The sequence below is a fragment of the Cervus elaphus genome, chromosome 16 (genome assembly GCF_910594005.1).
Source record: "Cervus elaphus chromosome 16, mCerEla1.1, whole genome shotgun sequence".
In the NCBI taxonomy this organism is placed as follows: Eukaryota; Metazoa; Chordata; class Mammalia; order Artiodactyla; family Cervidae; genus Cervus; species Cervus elaphus.
Window position 1 is genome coordinate 2622412 of NC_057830.1, and position 27115 is coordinate 2649526.

At 52.3% G+C, this 27115-nt stretch overlaps 1 protein-coding gene across 8 annotated transcripts in view; it reads left to right on the forward strand.

The window, feature by feature from the left end:
* Positions 1-11862, forward strand: part of TRAF1 (TNF receptor associated factor 1) — a 30754-nt gene extending 18892 nt beyond the window's left edge. For 7 of the 8 annotated variants that reach the window (XM_043927750.1, XM_043927745.1, XM_043927743.1 and 4 more), the window contains 5 exons: positions 3192-3257; positions 3750-4160; positions 5801-5978; positions 7906-8054; positions 10567-11862. In XM_043927750.1, coding sequence (XP_043783685.1) covers positions 3765-4160; positions 5801-5978; positions 7906-8054; positions 10567-10785 — 942 coding nt within the window. In that variant the 5' untranslated portion in view covers positions 3192-3257; positions 3750-3764 and the 3' untranslated portion in view covers positions 10786-11862. Of the gene's footprint in view, positions 1-3191; positions 3258-3749; positions 4174-5800; positions 5979-7905; positions 8055-10566 lie in introns of all 8 variants that reach the window. The other variant, XM_043927749.1, reaches the window with a different exon arrangement.
* The last annotated feature ends 15253 nt before the right edge of the window (positions 11863-27115 follow it).

Consider the following 27115-nt stretch of genomic DNA (forward strand, 5'->3'; position numbering starts at 1 on the left):
CATAAGACAATAAATGTGGGTTGTTTAAGCCATTAAGTTTGTGGTATTTTATTACAATAACAGAATAGGTCACTCGTATCAGAATTTACATGTATTATGGCATTTAATCCTCACCATAACTCTATGGAGGGGGGAGCTGTGCGTTCTATTATTGTCTTCATTTTCCAGATTGGGAAACTGAAACCTGGGGGAGTTAGTGAGTCCCCCAGGACCACACAGCTAAGTAGGTGAACTGACAGAAATGGGCTTTGCACCCCAACAGGACAGCTCCAGAGCCAACCCCTGTAAGCACCGCAAGGAGTGAGAGACTGAGCGACTGATGCTGGCTCTCTGGGCAGTGCGGCTGGCCCCCAGCAGCCTCTCCTCTGCCTGCTGGGGGCGGCTGGCCCCCAGCAGCCTCTCCTCTGCCTGCTGGGGGTGACTGGCCCCAGCCGCCTCTCCTCTGCCTGCTGTGGGTGACTGGCCCCAGCAGCCTCTCCTCTGCCTGCTCTGGGTGACTGGCCCCCAGCAGCCTCTCCTCTGCCTGCTCTGGGTGACTGGCCCCCAGCCGCCTCTCCTCTGCCTGCTGGGGGTGACTGGCCCCCAGCCGCCTCTCCTCTGCCTGCTGGGGGTGACTGGCCCCCAGCCGCCTCTCCTCTGCCTGCTGTGGGTGACTGGCCCCCAGCCGCCTCTCCTCTGCCTGCTGGGAGCGGCTGGCCCCAGCCGCCTCCGCCACACGTGGTAACAAGGAGGCTTGCTCTGTGCACACGCGCTTGCCCGTCTGCCTGGGCTTTCACCGCACAGACACAGCACCCCGAGGCTCAGCCGCCAGAGGAGCGCGCGCCCCGCCACCCGTGTGCGATTCTGGAACCCACCGATAGTCTCCTCACTCTCACCTTCTTACCGCCCTCTGCCTCTCACTTCGAGCACAGTAGACTCTTAAAGCCGCAGAGGGTTCGCCTCGCGGGCTTGGAGGGAGTTGCAGGGCCAGAGTGGTCACCCGCATCCATCACCAGGTCCTCATCCGCCTCGGGTCCTCCACCCCCCGCACATCAGGGAGCTACCTGCTGGGAGAAGCTGCGTCACGGGGCGCTTTGCAAAGGCCTCCTGGTCTCCCTGCCAAGGCTGCCTCCCTCCCGGAAAACATCTGTTTTCTGTTCCTGGTTGGGAACATCTTGTGCCTGGAGCCTGAGGCCGTGGGGCACCGCTGTGCTGGGCGTGCTCTGCGTTCCAGTCCAGCTGTCTCATGAAGCCCACAGCTCTAGCTGTTTTAACTTTCACAGAATGATGACTAGTGTGACTTTGTATTTGCTCAGCCCAAAGACTTCTGCCCTCCCCTCCTCCCATCCAGATCTCCCCTCACGTCACCCTGAGAGGTGATTCTTAAAAACAACGACAAAGCTCTTGGAAAGTCAAGATATTATTTGTGTGTAATAAAATTCATTCATTTTAAGTGTACAGATTGACGGATGCCGGTAAATACCTGTAATCGTGTGACCTGCAGTGAAGAACATGAATGCTTCTGCACCAGATAAAAGCTTCCTTGTGCCCCTGGCTCGTCAGTCTCCCCCAGCTGCAGCCCCAGGCAGCCACTGATCTACTTTCTGTTCATGGTTTGGCCTTTTCTAGAATCTCATGAGAATGAAATCCTAGGGACTTCCCTGATGGTCCAGTGGTTTAGACTCCGCACTTCCAATGCAGGGGGCACAGGTTTGATCCCTGGTCAGGCACCTACGATCCCACATGCATGGTGAAGCCAAAAAAATTGTTTTTAATATCAGAAGAAAAAATTAACTTGGAACAGATTTCTAGTATGCGGTCTTCCGTGTTTGGCTCTTCATTTGGCAGAATGTTTCAAGGTCCCTCTGTTATCGCAGATGTTAGTAATTTAGTCCATCCAGTTGCTGAGTAGTAAGTGTACGGAGTGTCCTCAGGTACGGAGGACACACTACACTTCACCCATCTACCAGCAGATGAAAACTTGGATATCCTCCAGCGTGGGCCTGTTATGAGTAAAGCTGCCTGGACATTTGCATACACACGGAAACATTTTCAGTTTCTCTTGGGTAAATCCCTAGGAGTGGAATGTGTGGGTTATCTGCTAGCTTGGTAAGCATGGTCTGTAAGTTACTTTATGATTTCACTTTATGAGATACTTGCATAGTTTGTCCCAAAGCATCTGTACTGTTTTGTATTCCCGTGAGCAACCTACAAGCGTTTTTCAGTTCCTCCACATCCTCCCCAAAGCTTGGTATTGCCATTTTTTAAAAATGTTGCCATTTAGTGAGTGAACAGTGGCATTTTATAACAGTTTGCATTTCTCTGATGACTGCTGCTGATGAACTTACTTTCATAGGCTTGTCATTTATGTCTCTCCTTTTATGAAGTATCTGTTCAGTATTTTACCCATTTTGTGTTAGGCTGTCTGTCGTCTTATTGAATTGTAAGAGTTCTTTATATATTCTGTATATAAGGCCTTTACAGATATATGTTTTGGAAAAAAAAAGTGTCCTCCCAGTCTCTCCTGGGTTTACTTTTAATAAGAGACAGAGGTGGCATCACCAACTATATGGACATGAGTTTGAGCAAATTCTGGGAGATAGTGAAGGACAGGGAAGCCTGGAGTGCTGCAGTGCGTGGGGTCAGAACTAGTCCGACACGGCTTAGTGGCTGAATGACAAGAGACGTGGGGTGGGAAGGGCCGTGGAGCTCTGCAGCTTCCTGGCTGTTCCTCCTGGAGTAAATCCCTTCCCCTCCATGAGCCTCAGTTTCTTCATCAGTCAAATGGGAACAGAAAACCTACCCTGGCATCCCCAAGTGTTGTTTGGGCCCTCGGGAGAACTATGACCACGAAAGCCATTTTCCAAACTCCTCAGACCTATGCATAGGTTGGCAGTATTGCCAAGTTGCTTGTTTGGGACCCTTGGGGAGCTCCCAGACCAGTGGGGGCAACCAAACAGTGAGTTGGGAGGAACCCGTCCCAGCAAGAGGGGTGGCAGTGCTTCCAAGGATCACAGCAGGAGCTCTGGTCGCATTTTGAAGGAGGGTCACAGAAGCTTGAAGGTGGAAAGAAATCAGCCAGGCAGAACGAACAGCGGGTGCAAAGCTTCGTGGCCTGGCCCAGCCCCTGCCTGGCGGATGTCGGTGCTTCACAGACTCCCCAATGCTACCGGGACCCCCGCAACGTCCAGTGACGTGGTTCTTATTTCCAGGATCACCCCGAGGTGGCTGAGGCTGGAGTCGGGTGCCCCTTTGCAGGTGTTGGCTGCTCCTTCAAGGTAAGTATCTAGGTGAGAGAAAGGAGGTCTGTACACTGCAGTCTCAGACCTCCTCGCTCAGCCTCTCGGGTTTCCCCCCAACATCCAGCTGCTGCTCTGGATGTACCTTATGTGGCTTACAAGCCACAGAATCACTAGTAAATCATCTTTGTGCTCAGGGGAGTTCTTCTTAATGTCTCACCTGAGCATCGCAGTGGCATCACAAAAAAGACCCTCCCCTCCCCACTGCCCCCAACCGCTCTGCCTCTCTCCATGGTCCTGAATCATGAGTGGGCTCCAGGGCAGGACAGAAGTGTTGCTCTGGAAGATGGCTCGCCACGGGCGTGTCTAAGGCCAGGGCCCTTCTCCACATCCCTCTTGCTGTGAACTTCCCGTTGCTGGGTGAATGGATGTGACGTCCCTTGGTAACCACTGATGGTGGGGCTCTCCTTGGCTCCCTGGTTCTCCCTGCTCCTCCTCAGTTTTCGCTGATCAGTCCCACTGTCTCGGCAGGGAAGCCCGAAGTTCATGGAGGAGCATGAGGTCACCTCCCAGGCCGCCCACCTGAACCTGCTGTTGGGGTTCATGAAGCAGTGGAAGGCCCAGCTGGGCTCTGGCCTGGGGTACGGGCCTATAGCCCTGGAACGGAACCTGTCGGACCTGCAACTGCAGGGGGCCGTGGAGGTGGCCGGGGACCTGGAGGTGGACTGCTACCGGGCCCCCTGCTCCGAGAGCCAGGAGGAGCTGGCCCTGCAGCACTTCATGAAGGAGAAGCTCCTGACGGAGCTGGAAGGGAAGCTATGTGTGTTCGAGAACATCGTGGCCGTCCTCAACAAGGAGGTGGAGGCCTCCCACCTGGCCCTGGCCGCCTCCATCCACCAGAGCCAGCTGGACCGCGAACACATCCTGAGGCTGGAGCAGAGGGTGAGCCTGGGAGGCAAGTTCACCTTCAGGGCAGTTCAGGCCACCGCCCCCCCATCCCTTGCCCCATCTTGTCTCCAGAGCAAATGGACCAGCCTTCCTCCTATGCCTTCTCCCTGCACAGACCAGCCATGCCCCCATCAAAAATCTCTCTCCTGTGTCCTGAGACCTAGGGAGAGGACTGAGGCAGAAGTGATAGTTAAATTCCCCCATCCAGCGCTTCATTTTGTTTGCTTCAGTTTCTTCTGCAATAGACTATTCCTACCCCAAGCATCTCATTCCACTGTCGGACATTTTTCATGCTCAGAAAGTTCTCTGTCATACTAAGCTAAAATTAGTCTCTCTGTCTTCCCTGCCCCTCGGGGCCCACAAAACATCTGACTTCTAGCCCCCATGGAGGTTCTTTGGAAATGAGACATCAGTAATAATATCCTGCCTGAGTGTTTCCTTCTTTAGGCTAAACACCCCCAGCGCCTTCACACTTCATCAGAGCCCGTTGTTTCATGTATTCCGGCTCAGTCTCTAAAGAATTCCACCCTTCAGCGTGATGGTACCAGGCCACCAGATAATTCACTTATCTGACGGTTCTTGGTTGAGTCAGACTGTAACCTCCTTTGTTGCAGAGCTTATACTTCTCTTAATATGACCAGTCACAATGCTGTGTTGCTTCTCATGGGGCAACAGTATTACATCCCCATCTTATGTTGAACTCGGCCTGGATTTTAGTTCCAGACCCACCATTCACTTGCTGTGTAGATCTGAGCAAGTCACAGGACTGTGACTTTTTCATCCGTAAAATTAGGGATTCGATTTTCTTTAAGGATGCTCACTTCCATTCCTGACCTCCCTACCTGAGTATGCCTGAGAATAAATTTGTATTTTTTTCACATGTCAATGGAGGAACCTACTAGAAGAGCCAGACACTGGCTTTGAGTGACAGAGTAAAGGATTTATTTATGCAACTCTTGCCCTAGTTGGAAGGTGGTGCCTGCCCACTCCCCACAAGGGCAGAGTGACCATGTCTTCAGTTCCTTGACAAGTTTTGTGGCTCAACTCTTACATGCCAAGCACTATGCAAATCTTGTGAAAGTCACTCCTTGGAACCCCATGGACTGTAGCCCGCCAGGCACCTCTGTCCAGGGAATCTCCAGACAAGAATACTGGGGTGGGTTGCCACTCCCTTCTCTAGGGGATCTTCCCAACCCAGGGATCAAACCTGCATCTCCCGTGTTGCAGGCACATTCTTTACCGTCTGAGCCACATGGCCACAGATGAAATGAGCATGGGCCCAGACCATCTATCCTGTAGGAAAAGCAGAAAATATATATCTCAGACGCTTCTAAGAACAGAGAGGAAAGAGGGAAACCAGCTGAGCTAGGGCAGTGGTCGAAGACTTCCCAGAGGAAGGGCTATGTGAGCCGGATTCCTGACGGGTGCATAGGAGTTTGCCAGTGGAGAAGGGAGGAAGAGGAATTCCAGGCAGGAGGGCCAGCATATGCAGAGAGAGATGCCTGCGGCCGAGGGAGGCAAGGTCAGGAAAGCCATTTGGGGAACAGCTGTATCTCTCTCTGCATCCCGCCATCGCTCCCTCACCCTCAGGCTGGGTTCTGGTGCCTCTGGCTAAATGGGCTTCCCCGCCCCAGGTGCTGGAGTTGCAGCAGACCCTGGCCCAGAAGGACCAGGCCTTGGGCAAGCTGGAGCAGAGCCTGCGCCTGATGGAGGAGGCCTCCTACGACGGCACCTTCCTCTGGAAGATCACCAACGTCTCCCGGCGTTGTCAGGAGTCGGCCTGCGGCAGGACCGTCAGCCTCTTCTCCCCAGGTAACTCCCCTGGGAGTGGGGAGGGGTGCAGGCCCCTGCGGGGGAGGCAGGCCCCACGGGGCCCAGGAGACAAGAGGTACGGGGCGGTCCGCTCTGACAGCCGTGCTGCGTCCAGTTAGGCCCGAGTCTGTTCAGATGCCCGGCCCTGGCAGGCCCGTGGAGGTGGTAGGCTCCCCCGCCCCGCTGTGTGGAGCAGGGACTGTTGGCACCAGGCTGGCCTTCTGCCTCCCTGAACGTCAGGCACGTTCTGCAGCTAGGAACAAGTCATCTCAGTTGTTTGTGTGGATGGCGGTTGGGAAAGAGAGTGCGCTGTGAACCCAAGTCCATGCAGACTCCAGGCAAGTGGAGGATGGCTTTCATAGGAGACCCAGTGACCTGAAATCAGACAAGGGGAGATCTAGGTAAGACCACAGGCATCTGTGTACAGTTGTGGGGAGCATGTGAGTGAGCGTTGTGTAAATCAGGGCAGTTCTTACTCATTTCTAGGATCCCGGGGCCTGGCACAATATTTTGTGTAAAGTGGGCAGTTACTCGGTTGACGTCTCTCTTCGTTAGCTGAGACCTGCTTCTGTAACGCTCTGCATGTTTGTCCTCAGACCTCTGCTTTTCCCCTTGCCTCCCTCATGTGCGTCTAAGAAAAATGGGTGGGTTGTTAAGGAGGATTTCTGCAGAAGGCAATTTTAACCCCCACTCACGTCTGCTCCAACCTCATGCCTTTCTTGTCTGTCAGCTCCTCTGACTCACCCAAGGCCAACAGCGCTAGGATTAAGAGGGGGCATGGGAGTCTGCCCCGTCCCACAGGGGAGGTGGGCCCCCAAGCCAGGCCCCTTGCCTCAGGAACTGGGGCAGCTCCTTCATGGGGTGGCCTTGCCCTCTACACGCAAGCTTTGTGTCCTGGCTGCTTTCCAAAGAGGGAAAAAGCAAGCAGTGTCTCTGGCTTCCTGTTCTACCAAAGCACAGAGGGCAGAGATGAGTCAGACCGTCAGCCTGTCCCTGCTCCACGCCTTCCTGCCCTGCACACCCTGTCCCCGCTCTGCCCCTCCCAGACGGCCCCCCATAGGATCAGCCGCTGGAGCTCACACTCAGACGGTTCTTTCAGCTGCCCAGGGCGAGAGCCCACAGGCCCTGCACCTAACCAACAGGGGATGGTTCATCCCAGGGGCCTGTGTCAAGGGTGGCCGGCAGAACTGTGAGCCGCCCCACTCCCTCCCAGCCCCCAGGAGACCCCAGCCGCTTAGCCTGGGGCTGCAGAAAGAGCTGCATGTTGGGACTTAGGAGGCCGGGCCCTTCACTCTGGCCCTGACCCCAGCTCGCTGTGACTTTGTGGGCCGGCCACTTCCCCTTGCTGGGCTCCGGCTCCTGACTGCAAAACGCAGGTCGGTTAAATCGGGAGTGGTGGGGCCAGCAGCGCCTCTGTCCCCTGTCAGAAACGTGAATTCTCAGTCCTCACCCCGCACTGCTGAGTCAGAAGCTCCAGGCCTGGGGCCTGGCGGTCTGCGATCCTGATGGCCCTTGACATCCAGCGGGCCAGGTGTTCTCCAAGGTTTAACGCTGTATGTTTTTGTTTATTGTCGAGTCACTAAGTCATGTCTGACTCTTTTGCAACCGCATGGACTGTAGCCTGCCAGGCTCCTCTGTCTGTAGGATTTCCCAGGCAAGAACACTGGAGAGGGTTGCCACCTCCTTCTCCAGGGGATCTTCCCGACCCAGGGTTTGAAGCCACGTCTCCTGCCTTGCGGGCAGACTTTAACGCTGAGCCACCGGGGATGCCCCCTGATGCTCTATGGTGGAGAAGCAGCTCCAATCCCAGATGTCACGGTCTGGGGCCACGACCCAGGCCTGCCGAACTGCCAGCCCCAGTTCCCTCATCTGGAAAGTCTAGCACTTGCCAGCTGCCCTGGTGATGACTCTGGCTTCCGCGTTTCAGCTTTCTACACCGCCAAGTACGGATACAAGTTGTGCCTGCGGCTCTACCTGAACGGGGATGGGACGGGGAAGAGGACCCACCTGTCCCTCTTCATCGTGATCATGAGAGGGGAGTATGATGCTCTGCTGTCGTGGCCTTTCAGGAACAAGGTACGGGCGGGCCCGGGCAATGAGGGGCTGCTTCAGGTGGAGGAGACCTGGGTCCTGGTCCTGGTTTAGCCATGAACTCACCTGTGTGACCTCGGAGAGCCCTTCACCCTCTGTGTTATCAGTTTCCCCGCTTGTGAAACAAGAGCCTGAGTTCCCCTCTAGTAGCCAAGGCTGCTGCTTGCTTGAGTCCAGGAGCTAAAATGCCTGGGCCGGCAGCCCTGGGAGACGTGTAGAGATGGAGTTCACACGGCGGGGTGAATAAAGAAAACTTCCTATAGGAGGTGCTGTGGGTCTAGCCTGCAACAGCAGCACTCTCAGAAAAAGGGAGGGAGGCAGATACCACCGTATCCCTTTAAGAATGGCCGAAATCCTCAATGCTGACAACATCAAGTGTTGGCAAGGATGTGGAGCAACAGGGACGCTCGTGCGTTGCTGGTGGGAATATGAAACAGTGCCGCCACTTTGGATGAAGGTTTGGCAGTTTCTCACAAAACTAAACATACTCTTACCACGTGACCCAGAAATCACACTCCTTGGCATTTACTCAAATGAGCTGAAAACTTAAGTCCCCCCAAAACCCTGCAGACAGATATTGGTAGCACCTTTATTCATAACTGCCAAAACTCGGAAGCAGCCAAGATGTCCTTCAAGGTAAATGCATAGATAAACTGTGGTCCATCTAGACAATAGAGTATTATTTAGCACTCCAAAGAAATAAGCTAGGGAGCCATGAAAGGATACGGAGGAACCTTAAATGCATGTTTAAGTGAAAGAAGCCAATCTGAAGAAGCTACATACTGTATGATTCCAGTTACATGATATTCTGCAAAAGGCAAACTGCGAAGACAGTGAGAAAATCAAAGGTTGCCAGGGTTTCATGGAGGAGAGGAGGGATGAATAGGTGGAACGCAGAGGATTTAGGGCAGTGTAAATACCCCGAGGGGCTTCCCTGTAGCTCAGATGGTCGAGAATCCACCTGCAATTCAGGAGACCTGGGTTCAGTTCCTGGGTCGGGAAGATCCCCTGGAGAAGGGCATGGCAACCCACTCCAGTATTCTTGCCTGGAGAATCCCATGGACGGAGGAACCTGAAGGGCCCCAGTCCCTGAGATTGCAAAGAGCTGGGCACGACTGAGCGAGGAACACTACACTCCTAGATCCTCTGATATGATAATGATAGATTCCTGTCCTTATACATCTGCCCACACCTATAGGATGTACAAAACCAGGCATGAGCCTTAAAGTAAACTGGGGACTTTGGGTGAATATGATGTGTCAGCAGAGGTTCATCAGTTGTAGCCAATGTTCCTCTCGGGTGGAGGATGTTGATAGCATAGGAGGCAGTGTGGCGATACTTGGAAATCTCTCTAATTCTCCATTCAATTTTGCCATGCACCTAAAACTGCTCTAAAAAATAACGTTTGTTAAAAGTGTTTCAAAGGGCAGCCGGAGGTGGGGGTGTGGCAGGCATTCCCGAAGGGGAACAGCAGCAGCAAGGGGGCGGGGGAGAGTGTGGACTCCAGACCTGAGCTGGGGCGAAGGGGGGTGAGAGAGAGCTAATGGCTGGGGGTGGGGGCGCCGCAGGGTCTGGGTATGAGTCAGTAGGTCAAAACCGGTTCCCATATGTTCCGGGGGAGTTTTAAAAATGTTAATGACTGGGCCTCACTACCGTAAATGCTGCGCCCTGGGCACTGGGAATTTTCAGACCTTCCCAGGGAATTCTAAAGTGCAGCCTTGTTTGAGAACCATGGCGGCGGGTGTGATGGGTATTTCAGTGGTGTGGGCCGGAGGGGGGATTATATGTCACTTCAAGATCACTGGCTTCCCGGGGACAGACAGGGCCCCTGTGCAGAACAGAAGCTGGGTTCATGTTTCAGGATGTGATGGACACCCGCTCAGTGGAAGGCCTGGCTCCTCTTACCCCTCTGCCTGTCGCAGAGGATCCGGCTGCAGTTGAAGGGTCAGACCTCTCCAGGCAGGAAGGGGCACCTTGGCTTAAGGGGTCCAGCCTCCTTGTCAGGATTGTCTCTCCTTTAGCCCCTAACAGCCAACCACAATTGACGGTGGCATCTGAACTCCCCCTTCCTGTCGGGTAGAACCTCTGAGCCCTGATCACAGAGCCCCCTGGAGCCTGCTCCCCACACCAGGCGCTTCTTTCTGCTCTCACCAGGAGCCACAAAAGCCAGGCTCTTGTTTCTTTCTCTGGCTCCTGCTCAGAGTGAGCTCAGGCTTTCCCAATGGCTCAGTGGTAAAGAATCCACCTTCAGTGCAGGAGATGTGGGTTCGATCCCTGGGTGGGGAAGATCCGCTGGAGAAGGGAATGGCTCCCCACTCCAGTATTCTGGCCCAGAAAATCCCGTGGACCGAGGAGCCTGGCTGGCTGTCGTCCATGGGGTTGCAAAAGAGTCGGACACGACTGAGGAACTAGATAAAAGCCACAGCAGGGTGACCTCTGGGTCAGAGGGCCCGCCTGGGTCAGACCCGGGCCTGACCTCCCCCCACGCTGCCCGCAGGTCACCTTCATGCTGCTGGACCAGAACAACCGTGAGCACGCCATCGACGCCTTCCGGCCCGACCTGAACTCAGCTTCCTTCCAGCGGCCCCAGAGTGAAACCAACGTGGCCAGCGGCTGCCCGCTCTTCTTCCCCCTCAACAAGCTGCAGTCGCCCAAGCACGCCTACGTGAAGGACGACACCATGTTCCTCAAGTGCATCGTGGAGACGAACACTTAGGGCTGGCGGGGCCCAGCCGTCCACGCCTGGGTCCTCGGGGAGACCAGCTCGGAAGGGGGGTCAGCACGATAACCGCGGTCCCAGCTCCTTGTGCCCAAGACCCCAGGGCACGATGATGGGCCGGGGCTGGCATCCCCTGAGCCTGGCTGACAGATTGGCCGTCACCTTAGCGGCGGGACCTTGGAGCGGACCCACAGAGGCAGAAGGTGCAGAGGGAGGTGGTGCAGAACTGGTCCCCCAGCACTCACCACGCAGAACTGGAGGCCGGAGAACCACCCCAGCCCCGAACGTGGGATGGACTCTGGCCCAGAGAGGGAGGGTGTGGGGGCCCAGCTGGGGCGTGGACACTGAGCTGGAGATGCGGGACCTCAGCCAAGGGCTCCGGGGATGGGGAGGCCTCTGCGGGTCACCATGGAGACCGTGCTTGCTGTCTTCCTGCTCGGGGGGTCAGAAACGCAACCAGGGGTGGAAGGGACGGAGCCCAGTGCAATTTAGTCTGTCCCGGCCTGGACTGAGTTCCCCGGCGCTGAAGGTGAACAAGCAACCGCAGAGGGCTATGCTTTGGGGAGGGCATCAAACGGGGGGTGGATTTGAAGACCTTCGCGGTTCCTTCCAAGCCCAGAGTGTCTCTAACGCTCGGCCCCCAGGCTGCTAAGGCCAAGGGCTGCAGCGTTCAGGAGCCCCCTGCCCTCTAGTGTCCTGACTCGCCTTCAGCACCTTGAGGTGGGCGAGTGGCCTGCATGGCTCTGTCCCCGCTGGGCCTGGCAGCTGGCTTCCCCTCTATGCAGAGCCACACACAGGCCCTGTGTCCTGCGCCTCCCCCAGCCAAAGGCCCCTCCGCCTCCTCCCGGGGAAACCAGGTCTCTGAGCTCCCAGGAGCAGCCGCAAGGAGCATGGAGAAGGATAGGGACCCACACTCCCCGTGCTGCCTGCCCGGGGGCCCCCCCTTAGCCATGTTCAGAACCCCATGTCACCCGCTGAACCAAAGTAACCACATCTCTATTTGACGGGTCAGGACCTCTGAGCCACCCGCAGACGCTGTCCTTTTGTGTGTATAAAGCCAAAGAAAGAACTGTTCTTTAATCTCTTTTGCAGTTTTCATGAAGGGTTGTGGGAGCTAGTGGTGACTTCTGAGGTCTGGGTGGGCCGGCTAGTTTTGTAGGCAGCACCCAAGGTTCTCCTGCTTGGTCTTCTGTCTGTAACGGGGGAACTGCCCCTTCTGCCTCACTCACCGCGTTCACTGACCTCAGAGGAGATGCTACACAGGAGAGGCTGGCAAGAAGCGGGGGCACCGCTGCCCGCCTGGCCAGGCCAGGGCTCACTTGTCTTCCCACCTTGGAGGTCGCTACACGACCTAACTGCAGGACCCTGGCTCATCTTCCCAGAGCCCTGAGGCTTCGCGTTGCCATGCAGAGCTCCAAGGCAGCCCGCCTCACCTCTGCCCACCAGCCTTGCCTGCAGCTTACTCTCCTGCTGAGGCTGAGTCACTCTTCAGACCCTCAGCGTTCTCATCTGTGAAATGGGTTAGCAGCCCCTGTCGTCTCCAGCCTGGCGTTTCTGAGGCTGGCCCTCCCACGGGAGGTGAGTGGTCAGCACGGCCCAGTGGGCTGAGTGTGTCAGAACACCAAGACCCCAGCCCCCAGGGCGGACCTGGTATCCCATCTTGCCTCAGCCTCTTCACTTACAGACACGAGAAGCACCCTGCCTGGCCCTGACCCACCCACGGGGTTTTCACAAGGCTGAAATACGATGCCAGAGCTCTAGTGCTTCGCAGGCTAGCAGCATCTCGCCAGACACGACAGGCCACCAACACGTCAGGACTTCTTTTTCTTGTCCCCGCCGCTGACAACCTGTCATGAGGCTGACCTGCTTCCTTGATGTGTGTGGAAACAGGAGCGAGTGATGGGAACACTTGTCTCAAAGCTGGTGTCCTGGAGAAGGAATAACCACCCCCACTCGCTGAGCTAATAAGGGCTTTGTGGGACAAGCACTCCTAGAGACAGCTATCACTCTGTACCTTGCACCACGTGTGTCTGATGGGAGGAGACACACACTCTCTTCAGACACTGTGAGCCGCAGCCATTCTTTTGGCCGAGCTTTATTGAGACCTACTGTGCTGGACCCTGGCGGGTGGGGAAAGGTGAGAAATGCACTCTATCCTCACGGAACTCTTAGCTCTGTGGGCAAAACAGGTCCATAAGTAGATCATTGAAAGTGATACATAAGAGAAACTCAGAGAAAGCATGGGATGTCCAGACCCATTGGTTGAAGCAGGGAGGGCTTCCTGGAAGAGGTGGCATGTAAACTCAGCCTTTAAATATTTTGAGATGCAGAGGATAGGGATGTGGGGAAGAGTAAATGCCCAGAGATGGGATGCTGTCTTGCTTGCAGGTAATGTCTGGAAGGCAGACCCACAGAGGGAAAGGCAGGAAGGTGGGATGGGCTGGGGTGCAGAAGGCATCCAAGGTGGTCCCAACTGCCTGAAAGTGTCTGCACTGGGTGGGAGGGCCTCAGATCCCCCGCGTGGGACCCTTCAGGCTGTTGATGGCAGGACGAGACGAGGATTTTAAACCTTTACTAATTCATCTTCCACCAAAGCCCTACATTAAATGCACCAAACACCTGAGGTCCTACCGTTTACCGGCTGTTCAGGGGGAGGGGAGGCAAGACACAGGCAGATCCATTCTTTCATTGGCTCCTCATAAACCCCTGAGGCAGGCAGAGTTGAATATCCTTTTAGAAACTGGGAAACTGAGGCCGGAGAGACCAGGTGGCCTCCCTAAGGTCAGGTGGGAGCAAGGGAGGCAGTGGAATTAGGAAGAAGGAGTGTTTTCCTTCTTCTAGACTGATGAGGAATTTCTCTTTCTTTTGTGTCTTCGGCCAAGATGAGGTCACATCTTCATGGGGAGCCTTGGGAGGTGATGGGTCCCTCCGCTCCCAGCCTGTGGGAACCACCCAGTCACCCCCACAGTGCCCATGAGGAGGGGCGTGTGAGCACAACCGAGGGGACTTCACTCTCACCGGCGGCTCACAGGCCACCTCGGTGGTGTCTGCAGGGGATCTCGGACCACCCCGAGCCATAGGGACAGCCAGTATCTCTGCCCTTAATTGTCCATTTCTAATGGTAGGAGACATGTACTCTGGTAGAAACACTGGGTAACTACAAAAGTGATGTACAAAAGGAAGTTAAAAAAAAAAAATCCGCCGTGAGCCCAGTGTCCAGAGAGCGCTACTGGGAACATTTTAGTAAATGTTCTTTGTCGTTTTGAAACGGTACGTACACAGACACACAGAGAGAGAGACTTATAAAAAATGCGTTTAAATCATACTAACTACAGCTTTACTCTCATTTTTCACTTATCACCCCCTTATCATACCCATCCGTTGGCTCCTGTTTGTAGGCAAAGACACGGAAGCTAAGAAGAGGGAAGTGATGTGTTGAAGCCCCATCCGGGTCAGCGGTGGGGTCAGGATTCACTCTTCCGGTGTGAGTCACACTCAGGTGGAGAAACCCAGACCCCAAGAGGAGGAGGTCACGCAAGGTCACGTGACCGTGGGGCTCCTGGACCCTTCTCTGCCCGCCCAGGGAAGTCTCAGGAGGGGATCTGCCCTCTGGGTCTGGAGGGCTGGTGTGTCCAGGAGCCAGAGGGTGGGACGCTGGGCCCACCCGGGCAGCAGGAGAGAGAGACGCCCTCTGCCTTCCAGCAGCTGTACCCCAGGAGAGCAGACAGGCCCCGCGCTGCCCCTCACTGGCCCCCGCTCCCTGCTGACCTCCAGGGCCGAGACCTGATGAGCCTGTTTCCTCTTCTGCATGGAGGTGAAAATCCTAGCCTCGCAGGGTTGCTCTGAGGGTGCCGGGGTCCAGGAAGCCATTCGCTTCGTATCCTGTGGGGTCCCAGCCTAGTAATAACAGAAACAAGAATCCCGGACAGTGATGGAGCGCCTGGCCGACCGATGGACCCCAAGCTAAGCACTCACAGGCGCCATTTCATGAAACTTGCGTCAAAAACCCCACGAGGAGGCGGCATTATGATCATGCCTCTTCTATAGAGGAGCAAACCCAGGCTCTGGGGGGTAAAAATCACTCCCCCAAGGTCACACAAGGGCCGGAAGCCAGGACTTAGACCGAAATGCTAGATTCAGACCCTTAGTCCCCTGATGCCATCAGCATAATATTGTGGAAACAGTACAGAAAGATGAGATGGCCTTTCATTCTGCACAGACTGAGGCTCATTTTTAAAGAACCGTGAAATGATGAGAACGCCCGTTCACTGAGCACCTCCTTCACTTGCTTTACTTGCGAGCACCACCCTCGTGTTGATAACTGGCTGGGAGGAAGGCAGGCTTTCCTCCCTTTATAAATGAAGATACGAGCTGAGAGAGGTCAGGCGGCTTCCCCAAGGTCACACAGCTAACAGGCAGACCTCTGTTGTATCCGTGACTGACAGTCAGAGGTTTTATCCGTGACGGGGTCCTCTCCGGTGCCTTGGGAGCAGGAGAAGGTCAAATGGATGTGATGTCCCTTCTGGACCGACTGTCAGCCGTTCTCCTCCGGGGGAGATGCCCCTGCCTGCCGCGCCCAGCCTGGCGGACCCCTTTGGGTGGGATTGACACAGGCCACGGGGATGAAGGAAGAAGTTGGGGGAGCCACTGGGGGGCCGGCGAGCCGTTGCCAGCAGCTGGATTTCCTTTGCTGCCTCGGCGTCCGGGACTTGTGTGTTCATTTTGACCAAAGCACATTTAGGTGGCACAGAGTTAGGGGACCCTTCCAGAGGGGCGGGGGTGTCACAGTCATCTGGGGTGATGATAGCTCTTCCTTTTCTGGTCCTTTCCTCAAGCGCTACCCACCTCAAGGCGTTTTCCTCCTTAGAAAACCTGGGGTGTCTGGTGCTAAAGTCATCATCACCATCCCAGCTGATTCTGGTAAGACCGGGAGGTCAAGTTCACCCAGTGGGTCAGGGGCTCAGCTGTGGTGGCCTGTGATTCCTCTCTGGTGGGAGGAGGTCAGCTGAGCCATCATCCCTCCCTGTCCATTGTGCTCTCCCTCCTGCCAGTTTCTGGGCGGCCAGATCCATTCTTTTGGCAGTAGGACCCCGGCTACCCTTGTGCAGATGAAAAGAAGGCGCTCAGAGAAGAGAGATTCCCTTGGGGCAGCCCAAGCCCAGCCCCGGCGTCTTCTGCCACACACACCCCCACCTCTGCTGCACCCACTAACGTGTTGATGTCAGTACTGCAGAGTCTCGTTTTGGGGACAGCTGGCTTCTGTCCCTCACGAGCCCCATCGGTGCAGGAAGCCCGGGACCAGCGTTGGAGGGGAATCCACGTGGGGCACGGGCGTCTGGGACTGGGCCGGGCGAGAAGAGCTTGTCCCTGCTGCTGCTGCACCCCCTGGAGGGTGGCCTGCCCCGTGGACATCTCCTGGGGCCGGCGTGGGGGTCTGAGGACACTCCCAACCCCCTAGACCATCGAGTGCCCGGTGTCCCGCCTGCCGGGGACTCCATACTCTGGCTGTGGGACCTTGGGCCAGTCACCTGCCATCTCTGAGCTCACGTTCCTGTCCGCACAGTGGATGGGTGGGTGCGGAAAGATATAAGGCTGACCGTGTGGGATCCTGGGACAAAGAGACCGAGGAGGTCCTCCTCCCCTGGCGCAGGAGAAGCATGCACATGCCCAGGTCAGGGCGTGCAGGTCACTTCAGACCGCACCCCCAGCCTCATACCTGCGTGTGTTCGGTCAGGAGCAGGTGTTGGAGTCCAGCAAGCCAGTTCAAGTCCTGGCTCTGTGACGTAGTAGCTGTGTGTCCTTGGGCAAGTCATTTAACTTCTCTGTGCCTCCATCCCCCCAAGGGTAAAAAGGAGATAAGAAATTCCTTCCTTGGGGGGGTGTGGTGGGGATGGACGGAGCCCCGAGTGTGAGTAGTACCTAGCATGCCTGCTACAGCCACCGTCAAGGTCCTGACCCGCGGGCCCCAGGAGTCAAGGCCGGTATCTCTCCTCCCACCAGTCCTGGCTGTCTCCGGATCACTGACGGACCTGGGGCCAGCCCCTTCCCCTCGTGGGGCCTGGTGACCCCGCCTAGAAAATGACGCTCGGACTGTAAGAGGGCGGGAGCCACAGTGTCTTCACTCTGGGTCACAAGACGCAGAGCAGAGCTAGCACTCAGACAACGGTGAACAGACCTTCCGCCGGCCAGGCGCCCTGCACCTCGGGGGCTGTTTCTGCAAAGTCCAGGGTCTCCAGCACCCCAGGGGAGCGGGGAATGTTCACCCACTACTCCCTCCAGTGTGGAACTTCGCTAACCAGTGAGATGGGTTGCTGAGATCTGGAGAGGTCAGTTCTCAGCTGCAGTCAGGAGTTTTCTTTTTCTTTCTTTATTTTTAAATGAAACAAAGATGAATATTCTTAATGATGAAAGGTACAATTCACAAAGAAAATAGACATCATAAACCATTAGACACCTAACAATAAAGAAACAAAGATACATGAAGCAAAAATCAGAAAAAATAAAAGGGAAAAGAAAAAAATACACACATATATATAATCATAGTGAGACATATTTACATTTCTCTGATAATTTAAATACAACACATTTATAACTATAGTAACTTATATTAATCTTATATTCTACACAAATATATTTAAAATTGTGTAGCTCATATGTTGTTATTAGATTTCCATAGGACAGTTAGAAAAACTGGCGGAAAGATAAACATTACTAAATTTCAAAAAGCAGAATTCTCATTTTGTGTGACTCAGTTGTGAATATACACATATATTATTTTTGAAATTATTTTTCATTACAGGTCATTACAAGATACTGACCGTAGTTCCCTGTGCTATGCAGTAACCCTTTGTTGCTTGTTGCATATCTATTTTCATAAATTAGAAATCTAGCATTCTACTCATTAGCCAGGCTTTTTCAGACCTCACCACTGATGCCGACACCCACTCCTCCTGACGCAGAGGCCTCCTTGCAGCTCCGCAGGACAGCCCTGCCCGCCGCCCCCTGCCCCCGGTTCAGGTTGGAGCCGGAAGGCTGGTGGGAGGAGAGAGCGGGCGCAGATGGAGCCCCCCGCGTCCCTGCTTCACTCTGCCTCTCGCCGCCGGGCCCCTGCCATCCCGCCAGCCCTGCCCACCTGTGCAGCTGGGAGCTGGAAGTGGGAATAGATTGTCTTTCGGCTCCTGTGAAGACGGTGAAGGGAGCCCCAGAATCCTCGGCTCAGGGGGCTGTGGGCATCTCTGGCCCTCCCACCCTCTGTGCAAGTGGACACAAGGGGGCCAAGAATGTGCAAAGGCTGCTCGGCGGATGGGAGTGGGGCTCCTCCATCCCAGCCTGGGAGGGGGCTCGCCCGGCCCCCTGCCCCAACCAGCGCACAGCACCCACCCATCCACCCACCCCCCGCCCCCGGAGGAGCAGAGCTTAGGGAGGGCCATGCCGGCAGGCGGTCACTTCTCGGGAGAGGGCTGTGGGCCCTTGTCAGCCAGCGGAAGGCCTGCCTCCTGCTTCTCTGAGGCTGGCTTCCAGAAGTGGGAACCGGGACGGACATTCGGGACTGATGCCCTCCAAGGTGCCCAGAGCCTTGCAGGCCGGGTAGGTAGGGGAAGCAGCCAGCCCAGCCCTGGAGGGAGACCATAACCCTCTGTGCCCAGGTGGCATCGTGACCTTCCTTTCCACAACCCTGTAGCTGCTCCCCGAGCGTTTCACACCCGAGAGTGCCCTTCATCTTCACAAAGCCTGAAAACATGCCATTACTATTTGCATTTTATAGTTGAGGAAACTCAGACGGGGGGTGGGCAGAGAGCAATGTCCCATGGGATCCCCTCCCTGGCTCAGCTGCCAACTCATGGGGCACTCTGGCAAGCCTCCTCTCCACTCTGGGCCTCAGTTTTCCCATCTGCAAAATGAGACAGCTGAACCCAATGGCCTCTGAGGAACTTCCTAGTATTCAGTTCTCCCACCACAGGGCAACAACCTCCAACAACCTGTCAAGTGAACGGCCCCCCTCACCTTTTACAGTTAAACAAGCACATATGTCCCTCCCAGCTTGTTGCATTCTCCCAAGCACAGGTTATTATCAACCCCATTTTACATATAAGGAAAGTACACGCAACCAGGGACAAGAGGAGACTTGCCTGAGATCCCAGCAGGAGTTAGTGGCTAAAATGGAGCGTGAAGCTAAGAGATCTAACTAGGTTTCCCCCCAACTTGCCTAGAACTGTGCTGCCTAGCCTGGCAGCCACTGACACATGTGGCTATAAAGTGTGTGTGGCTGGCTGAATAACGCCCTCCAAAGGTGCCCACATCCTAATCCTCGGATCTGTGAGTATACCACTTTACATGGCCAAAGGGACTTTGCAGGTGTGATTAAGGATCTTGAGCTGAGATAGGGGAGGTTATCCTGGATTTTTGAGTGGGCTCAGTATCATCCCAAGGTTCCTCATGAGAGAGAGTTGAGAGGTTTAGAGTCGGAGAAGGCAAAGAGACAACTAAAGCAAAGAGAAAGATGATATGACAACAGAAGCAGAGTTTGGATTATGCACTTTGAAGTTGGAGGAAGGGATGGATGGATGGGTGGATGGATAGATGGATGGGTGGGTGGATGGGTGGATGGATGGGTGGGTGGATGGATGGGTGGGTGGGTGAATAGATGATGGATGGATGGATGGATAGATGGATGGATGGGTGGATGGATGTGTGGGTGGGTGGATCAATGGATGGGTGGATGGATGGATGGGTGGGTGGATGGATGGATGGGTGGATGGATGATGGGTGGGTGAATAGATGATGGGTGGGTGGGTGGATGGATAGATGGATGGGTGGGTGGGTGGATGGGTGGGTGGATGGATGGACAGATGGGTGGGTGGAAGGAAGGAAGAATGGGTGGGCGGGTAGATGGATAGATGGATAGGTGAATGGGTGGGTGGATGGGTGAATGGGTGGGTGGATGGATGAAAGGCAGTCTGGAGAAGAAAAGGAACCAATTCTCCCCTGGAGTCTCAGGAAGAAATACAGCCCTTGACAACATCTTAACTTTAGTCCCACGAGACTCATTTCCAAACTTTTCTAACCTCTTGAACTGTAAGATAATGACTTTGTGCTGTTTCAAAGCATTAAGTGTTAATGTGTTACAACAGCAGTTGAAAACTAATACGGCACTTGACGTATGACAACTCCAAATTGAGACAAGACATGAGTCTAAAATACACACCTTATTTCGAAGACTTGGTATGATAAAGACGATTTCATTGATTCCCTTAATATTTTTTATGTTGATGACATGTTGAAACGATCACCATTTCATTATATTAGATTAAATAAAATTTATTAAAATTAATTTCTCCTGTTCTTTGTTCAGTGTGGATGTTAAGAAATTATACGTGCAGCTCACATGATACGTCTACTGAACATCCTAGAAGACTTCGCATTGCCCTGGTAAAGGGGCAGGTCCTACTCCCCTGTTGCAGCTGGGGATGGGGCCTCACGCTGGGTAAGGGAACCGCGCCCACCCACACACAGGCACACTGCGGATTGAGGACCTTGGTGGTGGGCGAGAGTCCTGGCCCCCTCCCCACTCCCGTCTGCCTGGGCTGAGCCTGGCCTCTGGGCCAGCCCGTGTCCCTGCTTCCCTGCTAGACGTGACTTCTATTTTTAGCAGCTGTACTAGCTGCCTCTGCACAGCTGGCTCCAAGGCCTGCTGGGTGGGGGCCAGCCCCAGGCCTGCCCTCTCCCCGCCAATGGGGGTCTCAGGAGAAACCGACTCCCTGGCGCGGGGGCCTCTCAGAGCGCAGGAGCCAGCCTTGCGACATCTCTGGCACATAAATCCTATCTTCCTCTGCGTGTTTTCTGTGATGAGGCTGGGCTCAGCGGTCTCTCCGGGCTGGGAGAGGTCAGGGCAAGTCTGAGTGTTCCTCCCCAAGGCCAGAGCTGCCCAGGGAGGCGGGCAGTCACCAGCTCTCAGGGGGCCTTTCTCTGGAGTGTTTTCTACCTTGGAAAGTATTTTAAGCCAAGGAAAAGGAGAGGGAGGGAAGAAGGGAGGAAGCTGGATGAAGCTTAGCTCCAGGGTGTGCAGTTGACCTCTCCTGACGCAGCCTGTCCTGAGCGTGAAAGGACCAGCAGCCAGGGAAGGCAGCATGGCTGGAAACCCAGGCTGCCCTGTGGCTGGAGCTCGGACCCCGGCCCCCAGACCAGCCGGGCTCCAGTCTGCCTGTCTGCCCACCGCCCCCACTGCACCATCGGCCGCAGGGGGCGTCAGAGGGCCGTGGGCGTAAGTGCCCAGTGCTGGGTCAGGCGCCCAGGAGCCCTCCTCGGTAAACACTTGCTACGGTTACTATTTCCCCAGGGCTCAGTGTCCAAACATCCCACAGTTCATGAGGTCACTGCTCATCATCACCATTCAACAGATGAAGAGACCGAGGCTGAGGGAGGTGAGGTCAGTCTTCAAAGTCACGGCTGGTGAGGGGCAGAACTAGGAAGCTTTTGGTAACAGCCTTAGCAAGGTGTAATTAAGATATCACTCATATAGCCTACCGGAGAAGGCAATGGCAACCCACTCCAGTGTTCTTGCCTGGAGAACCCCAGGGATGGGGGAGCCTGGAGGGCTGCGGTCTGTGGGGTGGCACAGAGTCAGATACGACCGAAGCAACTTAGCAGCATCGGCGGCATATAGCCTACAGTTCATCCATTTAAGTGTGCAATTCAATGGCATTTATATATCTTTTTTCTGTTTCTTTGGTTGAACCCTAACTGATACAGTTACACTCTAGAAGACTTGTTTTTAGTTTTAAATAATGTTCTATTCTCTAAACATAAATTTGTTTTTAAATGGACAAAATACATGATCCTTTAAAATAATATAAATGTAGGGTGCATTTTATGAGAAGTAAGTTATACTTCAATAAAGCCATTTAAAATAATAATATAAATGTGATAGCTGCTCATTATTTTTATTTGTTTTTTTTTCCTCACTATTTTTAAATGGGAGAGACAAATAGAGAAAAGTGTCTCACTACTCAGAGGTAAATACTATTAACTTAACGGTGCATTTCTTGCCAGATACAGATAGATAAATATATACCAAATACACACACACACATGTACACACATCCACTCACAATCTTCAAATTGGTAACTGCAGAAAATTCTGAAAGAGATGGTAATACCAGACCACCTGACCTGCCTCTTGAGAAACCTGTATGCAGGTCAGGAAGCAACAGTTAGAACTGGACATGGAACAACAGACTGGTTCCAAATAGGAAAAGGAGTACGTCAAAGCTGTATATTGTCACCCTGCTTATTTAACTTATATGCAGAGTATATCATGAGAAACGCTGGGCTGGAGGAAGCATAAGCTGGAATCAAGATTGCCGGGAGAAATATTAATAACCTCAGATATGCAGATGACACTATCCTTATGACAGAAAATGAAGAACTAAAGAGCCTCTTGATGAAAGTGAAAGAGGAGAGTGAAAAAGTTGGCTTAAAGCTCAACATTCAGAAAACTAAGATCATGGCATCTGGTCCCATCACTTCATGGCAAATAGATGGGGAAACAGTGGCTGACTATTTTTTGGGGCTCCAAAATCACTGCAGATGGTGATTGCAGCCATGAAATTAAGACACTTACTCCTTGGAAGGAAAGTTATGGCCAACCTAGACAGCATATTAAAAAGCAGAGACATTACTTTGCCAACAAAGGTCTGTCTAGTCAAGGCTATGGTTTTTCCAGTGGTCAGGTATGGATGTGAGAGTTGGACTATAAAGAAAGCTGAGCGCCAAAGAATTGATGCTTTTGAACTGTGGTATTGGAGAAGACTCTTGAGAGTCCCTTGGACGGCAAGGAGATCCAACCAGTCCATCCTAAAGGAAATCAGTCCTGGGTGTTCATTGGAAGGAGTGATGCTGAAACTCAAACTCCAATACTTGGGCCACCTGATGCGAAGAGCTGACTCATTTGAAAAGACCCTGATGCTGGGAAAGATTGAGGGCAGGAGGAGAAGGGGAAGACAGAGGATGAGACTGGTGGATGGTAACACTGACTCAATGGACATGAGTTTGGGTAAACTCCGCAAGTTGGTGATGGACAGGGAGGCCTGGCGTGCTGCAGTTCTTGGGGTCACAAAGAGTTGGACACGACTGAGCGGCTGAACTGAACTGAAAGTGAAAGTCGCTCAGTCGTGTGTGACCCCATGGACTATACAGTCCATGGAATTCTCTAGGCAAGAATACTGGAGTGGGTAGCCTTTCCCTTCTCCAGCAGATCTTCCTGACTCAGGAATCAAACCGGGGTCTCCTGCATTGCAGGTGGATTCTTTACCGATTGAACTATCAGGGAAGTAGCCATCCCCTAAGTGTCAGATAATTCAGCTTTTTCCCACTGTAATTAACAATCTCGACAACTCATTAGTGATACCTCTGATTATAACCAGATGCTTTGAAGTGCTATACCTGGATCAAAGATGTGAACACTTTTAGGGTTCTAGATATACACTGAAAATTGTTTTCCAGAAATGATATGCTAATTTAAATTTTCCCAAGTAGTATATTGTATTGAGGTATATATATCTCTCATCCAAGTGTTGCTATATGTGTTAATTTACTAGATGCAAAATGACATTTTAAATTTAACACAATTGCCTTTGTATCTGGGGAGGATAAACCTGTTTCATATGGTCAGTAACTATCTACATTTCATGTGAATTTTCTACACAAGCCTTGTTTCCAAATTTCTATGTACATGTTAGTATTTTTCTTATTAACTTATCACAAACATGGTAATAACTGTCATACTTATTGAATTTTTCTCACTTTGCTATTTGCTTTTCTGATTTCTTTCATGATTTTTAATACACTAAAGATTTTAATTTTTTAAATAGAGTTGTATTTCTTATTGTTTAAAATGTTCCCATCCAGATAAGGTATATAGTTGGTTAACAGTGTCATACTACCTTCAATTCCTTTGTTTTGAAAGTGCATTAGGGTTATGTAAGAGGTTATGATTAGGGAAAACTATGTGATGACATATATAAGAATTCTGTACTATTTTTGCAACATTATGTGAGGCTTAATTTTTTTTTGGCTACCCCATGCAGCATATTCAATCTTAGTTCCCAGACTAGAAATGGAACCTTCACTCCTGGCAGTGGGAGTGCAGTCTCAACCCCTGAGTCATCAGGAAAGTCCCTATGTGAGTCTTAAATTATTTCCAAACACAAGGTTAAAAATAATAAAGTTAAAAAAATGTTCATTTAGATTTTCATTTAAGGTTTATGGACTCATATTTTAACTCTTTCCTCCATCAGTAATTTATTTGATATTAAGTGAGAAGTGAGACTCTGACTTAATTCTTTCCCAGAATTAAGAAATTGGCTGGCCAATTGTCTTAGCCTTGAGGTCGAATCATTCCTCCTTTACCTGGTGATTTGGGCACCCCCCTTTGTTATACACTGAAGCCTGTAAATGATAAGGACTGTGTCTGGACCATTTTTGTTCTGATGCATTACCAGACCCATTGATAATGGATTCTGATGCATTATCCATTCCTTATAGCCTTACCATGCTGTTTTGATTATTACAGCTTCAGAGTATATTTTGAAATGTGACATGATAGGTGTTAGTTTCCTTCACACATCAAAGTAACCCTTTTTTAGTACTCATATTTTTCAACATTTTAAAATTCTTATTCTTCCAGTTGGAACAAACACAATAAAAAATATTTCAGAGATTTTTATGGGAGTCTCATGAAACTTGCAAATTACCCTGAGGAAAGCTGGCATCTTTACAACGTCCAGTTTCTATCCAAGACCACAGCAGGAATGGAGCTCTGTTTATTTGTTTATTTTTTATTTTTTTCTCAGAAAAGATTTGTGGCTGCCTTCTTATCAGCTTTTCACATTTCTTGTTAAAGTTAGTTATTGATGTGTTATGACTGACATTTTTTTTTAATTATGTTTTCCAATTGGAAATGTTGGTATGTAGATGGTATAGATATACAGGACAGTGGCTGTCTTTTATACCCAATCATCTTGCTGAATTTTCTTATTTATTCTAGTAGCTTTTTCAGTGAATTCTCTTGGTTTTCAAGATGGACAAAGATCCTCTTTAAATCAACATAATTTGTCTCCTTTACAATGGCAGTAACGCTCTATAGCCACACGGATCATTTGGTGGGTAAATATAAGGAAGTTACTGATCATCTTACTTCAGTTCCTTTATAAGGAAAAAAATGGAAATAATGCTAATATATAAAATAACTATCTATCTTGCTAAAGTGCTATGAGTTTTCAGTAAAATAAGATATTTACTCCAATTTCAGAGTCCTTAAGAAGTGGTAATCTTTTTCCTAAATCCTTGCTTCACATCTTACTGCAATGGCCAAAACTTTCAGATCAATGTTGAATAATGGTATTGGGTTTTATTCACTATCAAGTTCCTAATTTTGACTGGAGAGCTTCCAGGGTTTTAACCAAAGAGCCTGTTAATCAAGCACTCATGCCTCTAAAGCTGTTACATAAATGCAACATGAAAGCCACAGACTCCTCTTCAAGGCAACCTTAAATCTGAAAGCTCAAAACCTCTAACAAGTCTGTTATTTATACATCAATAAAGTTCAAACAAGAAAAAAATTTTTAAGGTTGCTGGAGGTTTCTGTGCCTTGTTTTCTTAAGGCGTTAGTTCCTTCCTTCAGGGGTCTTAGGATCTGAGTGAAGACAAACCCCAGGAGGTCAGAGTACCTTAAACCTTCAGAGGAGTTTCGCTCCCTCTGTAGGTGGGACAGAAAGGGCCCTGGACCTGTAATTCTTTCACTGGCTTTCGGATCCTGACCAGCTCTATGCTGGCTGTGAGACCCCGGCAAGTCCCATCACCAGCTCTGAGCTCCACCATCCTCATGGGCAAAGCTGGGCCGCACAGTCCCCACCAGCGGGGTTATGAGGGGCAGCGGGGATGACACATGGCAAGTCCAGGCACAGGCAGAGTCCCCGAATCTTAGCTGAAGCTAAGTGTGCTGGAGTGTGCTGGGGGATTGTGTGCTGGGTTTACTTAAGAGGAAGAATCCCGCAAGCCTTCTGCCACGAAGCTGTTTATTAGGTGTTCACTCATCAGATCCTCCCAGCGTCTATGTTCCTGGCACTGGGCTAGGCTCTGTGATCAGGGCTCCACATCCCGGCGCAGGGCGGAGGGGAGACGGTACATGAGCACAAATAAACGTGCCTCCCGCAGGACGGGGCTGGCAAGGGCCTAACGGGGGAGCAGCTGATTGCCAAGGGCCGCCCCGCCCGCCGTCCCCTGGGCGGGCCGGGGCCGCCCGCACCCGCAACCATATGAAAGGCATTGAGCGGCCGGAGCATTCCAAACGCGCGGTTCGGCTCTCCCAGGCGCCTTTTCCGGGACCTCACCAGGCCTTCTGCAGGCAGCCAGGGCCTCAGCGCCTGATAAGAGGGCCTCCCGGGTCTGCCTTCCAAGAGAGCGCTGCCAAGGCCAGCGGGGGAGGTGGAGCCGGGCGGGGGGCAGGGGGGGTGTCCTTGATGATCCATCTATTCTCCTCCACAGCCCCACCAGGGACTGGGGGTCGGCTGGAGAGAAGGGGCCGCTGGAACCACGAGCCCTGGGTTGCTTTGTTGTAGAAAGGTAATGTTGAACAACTGAGTCGACCCTACAAACTGTAGCCCGCCAGGCTCCTTGGTCCGTGGGAGTCCCAGGAGTACTGGAGTGGGTTGCCATTTCCATCTCTAGGGGATCTTCCCGCCCCAGGGATCGAACCCGAGTCTCCCGCATTGGCAGGTAGATTCTTTACCATCGGAGCCACCTGGGAAGCCCAGAAAAGTAATAGAAACATTTCAAATAAAAGTTCCAGAGTAGCCCACAGGGAACTCTATTCAATATTCTGTGATAAACCCTAATGGAAAAGAATATCCAGATTTTCCTTTCATCTTCTTTTTCATATTTCATATTTATATATGTCACTTTATATGTATATAAGTGAGTCACTTTGCAGACATGTAACTGAGTTTCTTTGCTGCCCAGCAGTAATTAACACAACATTTTAAATCAACTATACTTCAGTTTTTAAAAAGGAAATAAAAAAAATCGTAAAGTGGACATGTAGGGTGCCCCCAAGCTTTCTAAGCAGGTCTCCCTTAACTTGGTCTCCCTCCCCATCCTCGATAGAGTCAAGACTCTAGGGGTCCGGGACTGATTCTGGGCCTGTCACAGAGCAGTGTCACCTCATCCTTGACCCTCAGGGCTTGGTTTAATGAATGACTGGGTGAGGGATGGCTGAGCACCAGCTATGTCTGGCCATGAGTCCCGGGCTCATTTCATTTCCCTGACAGAT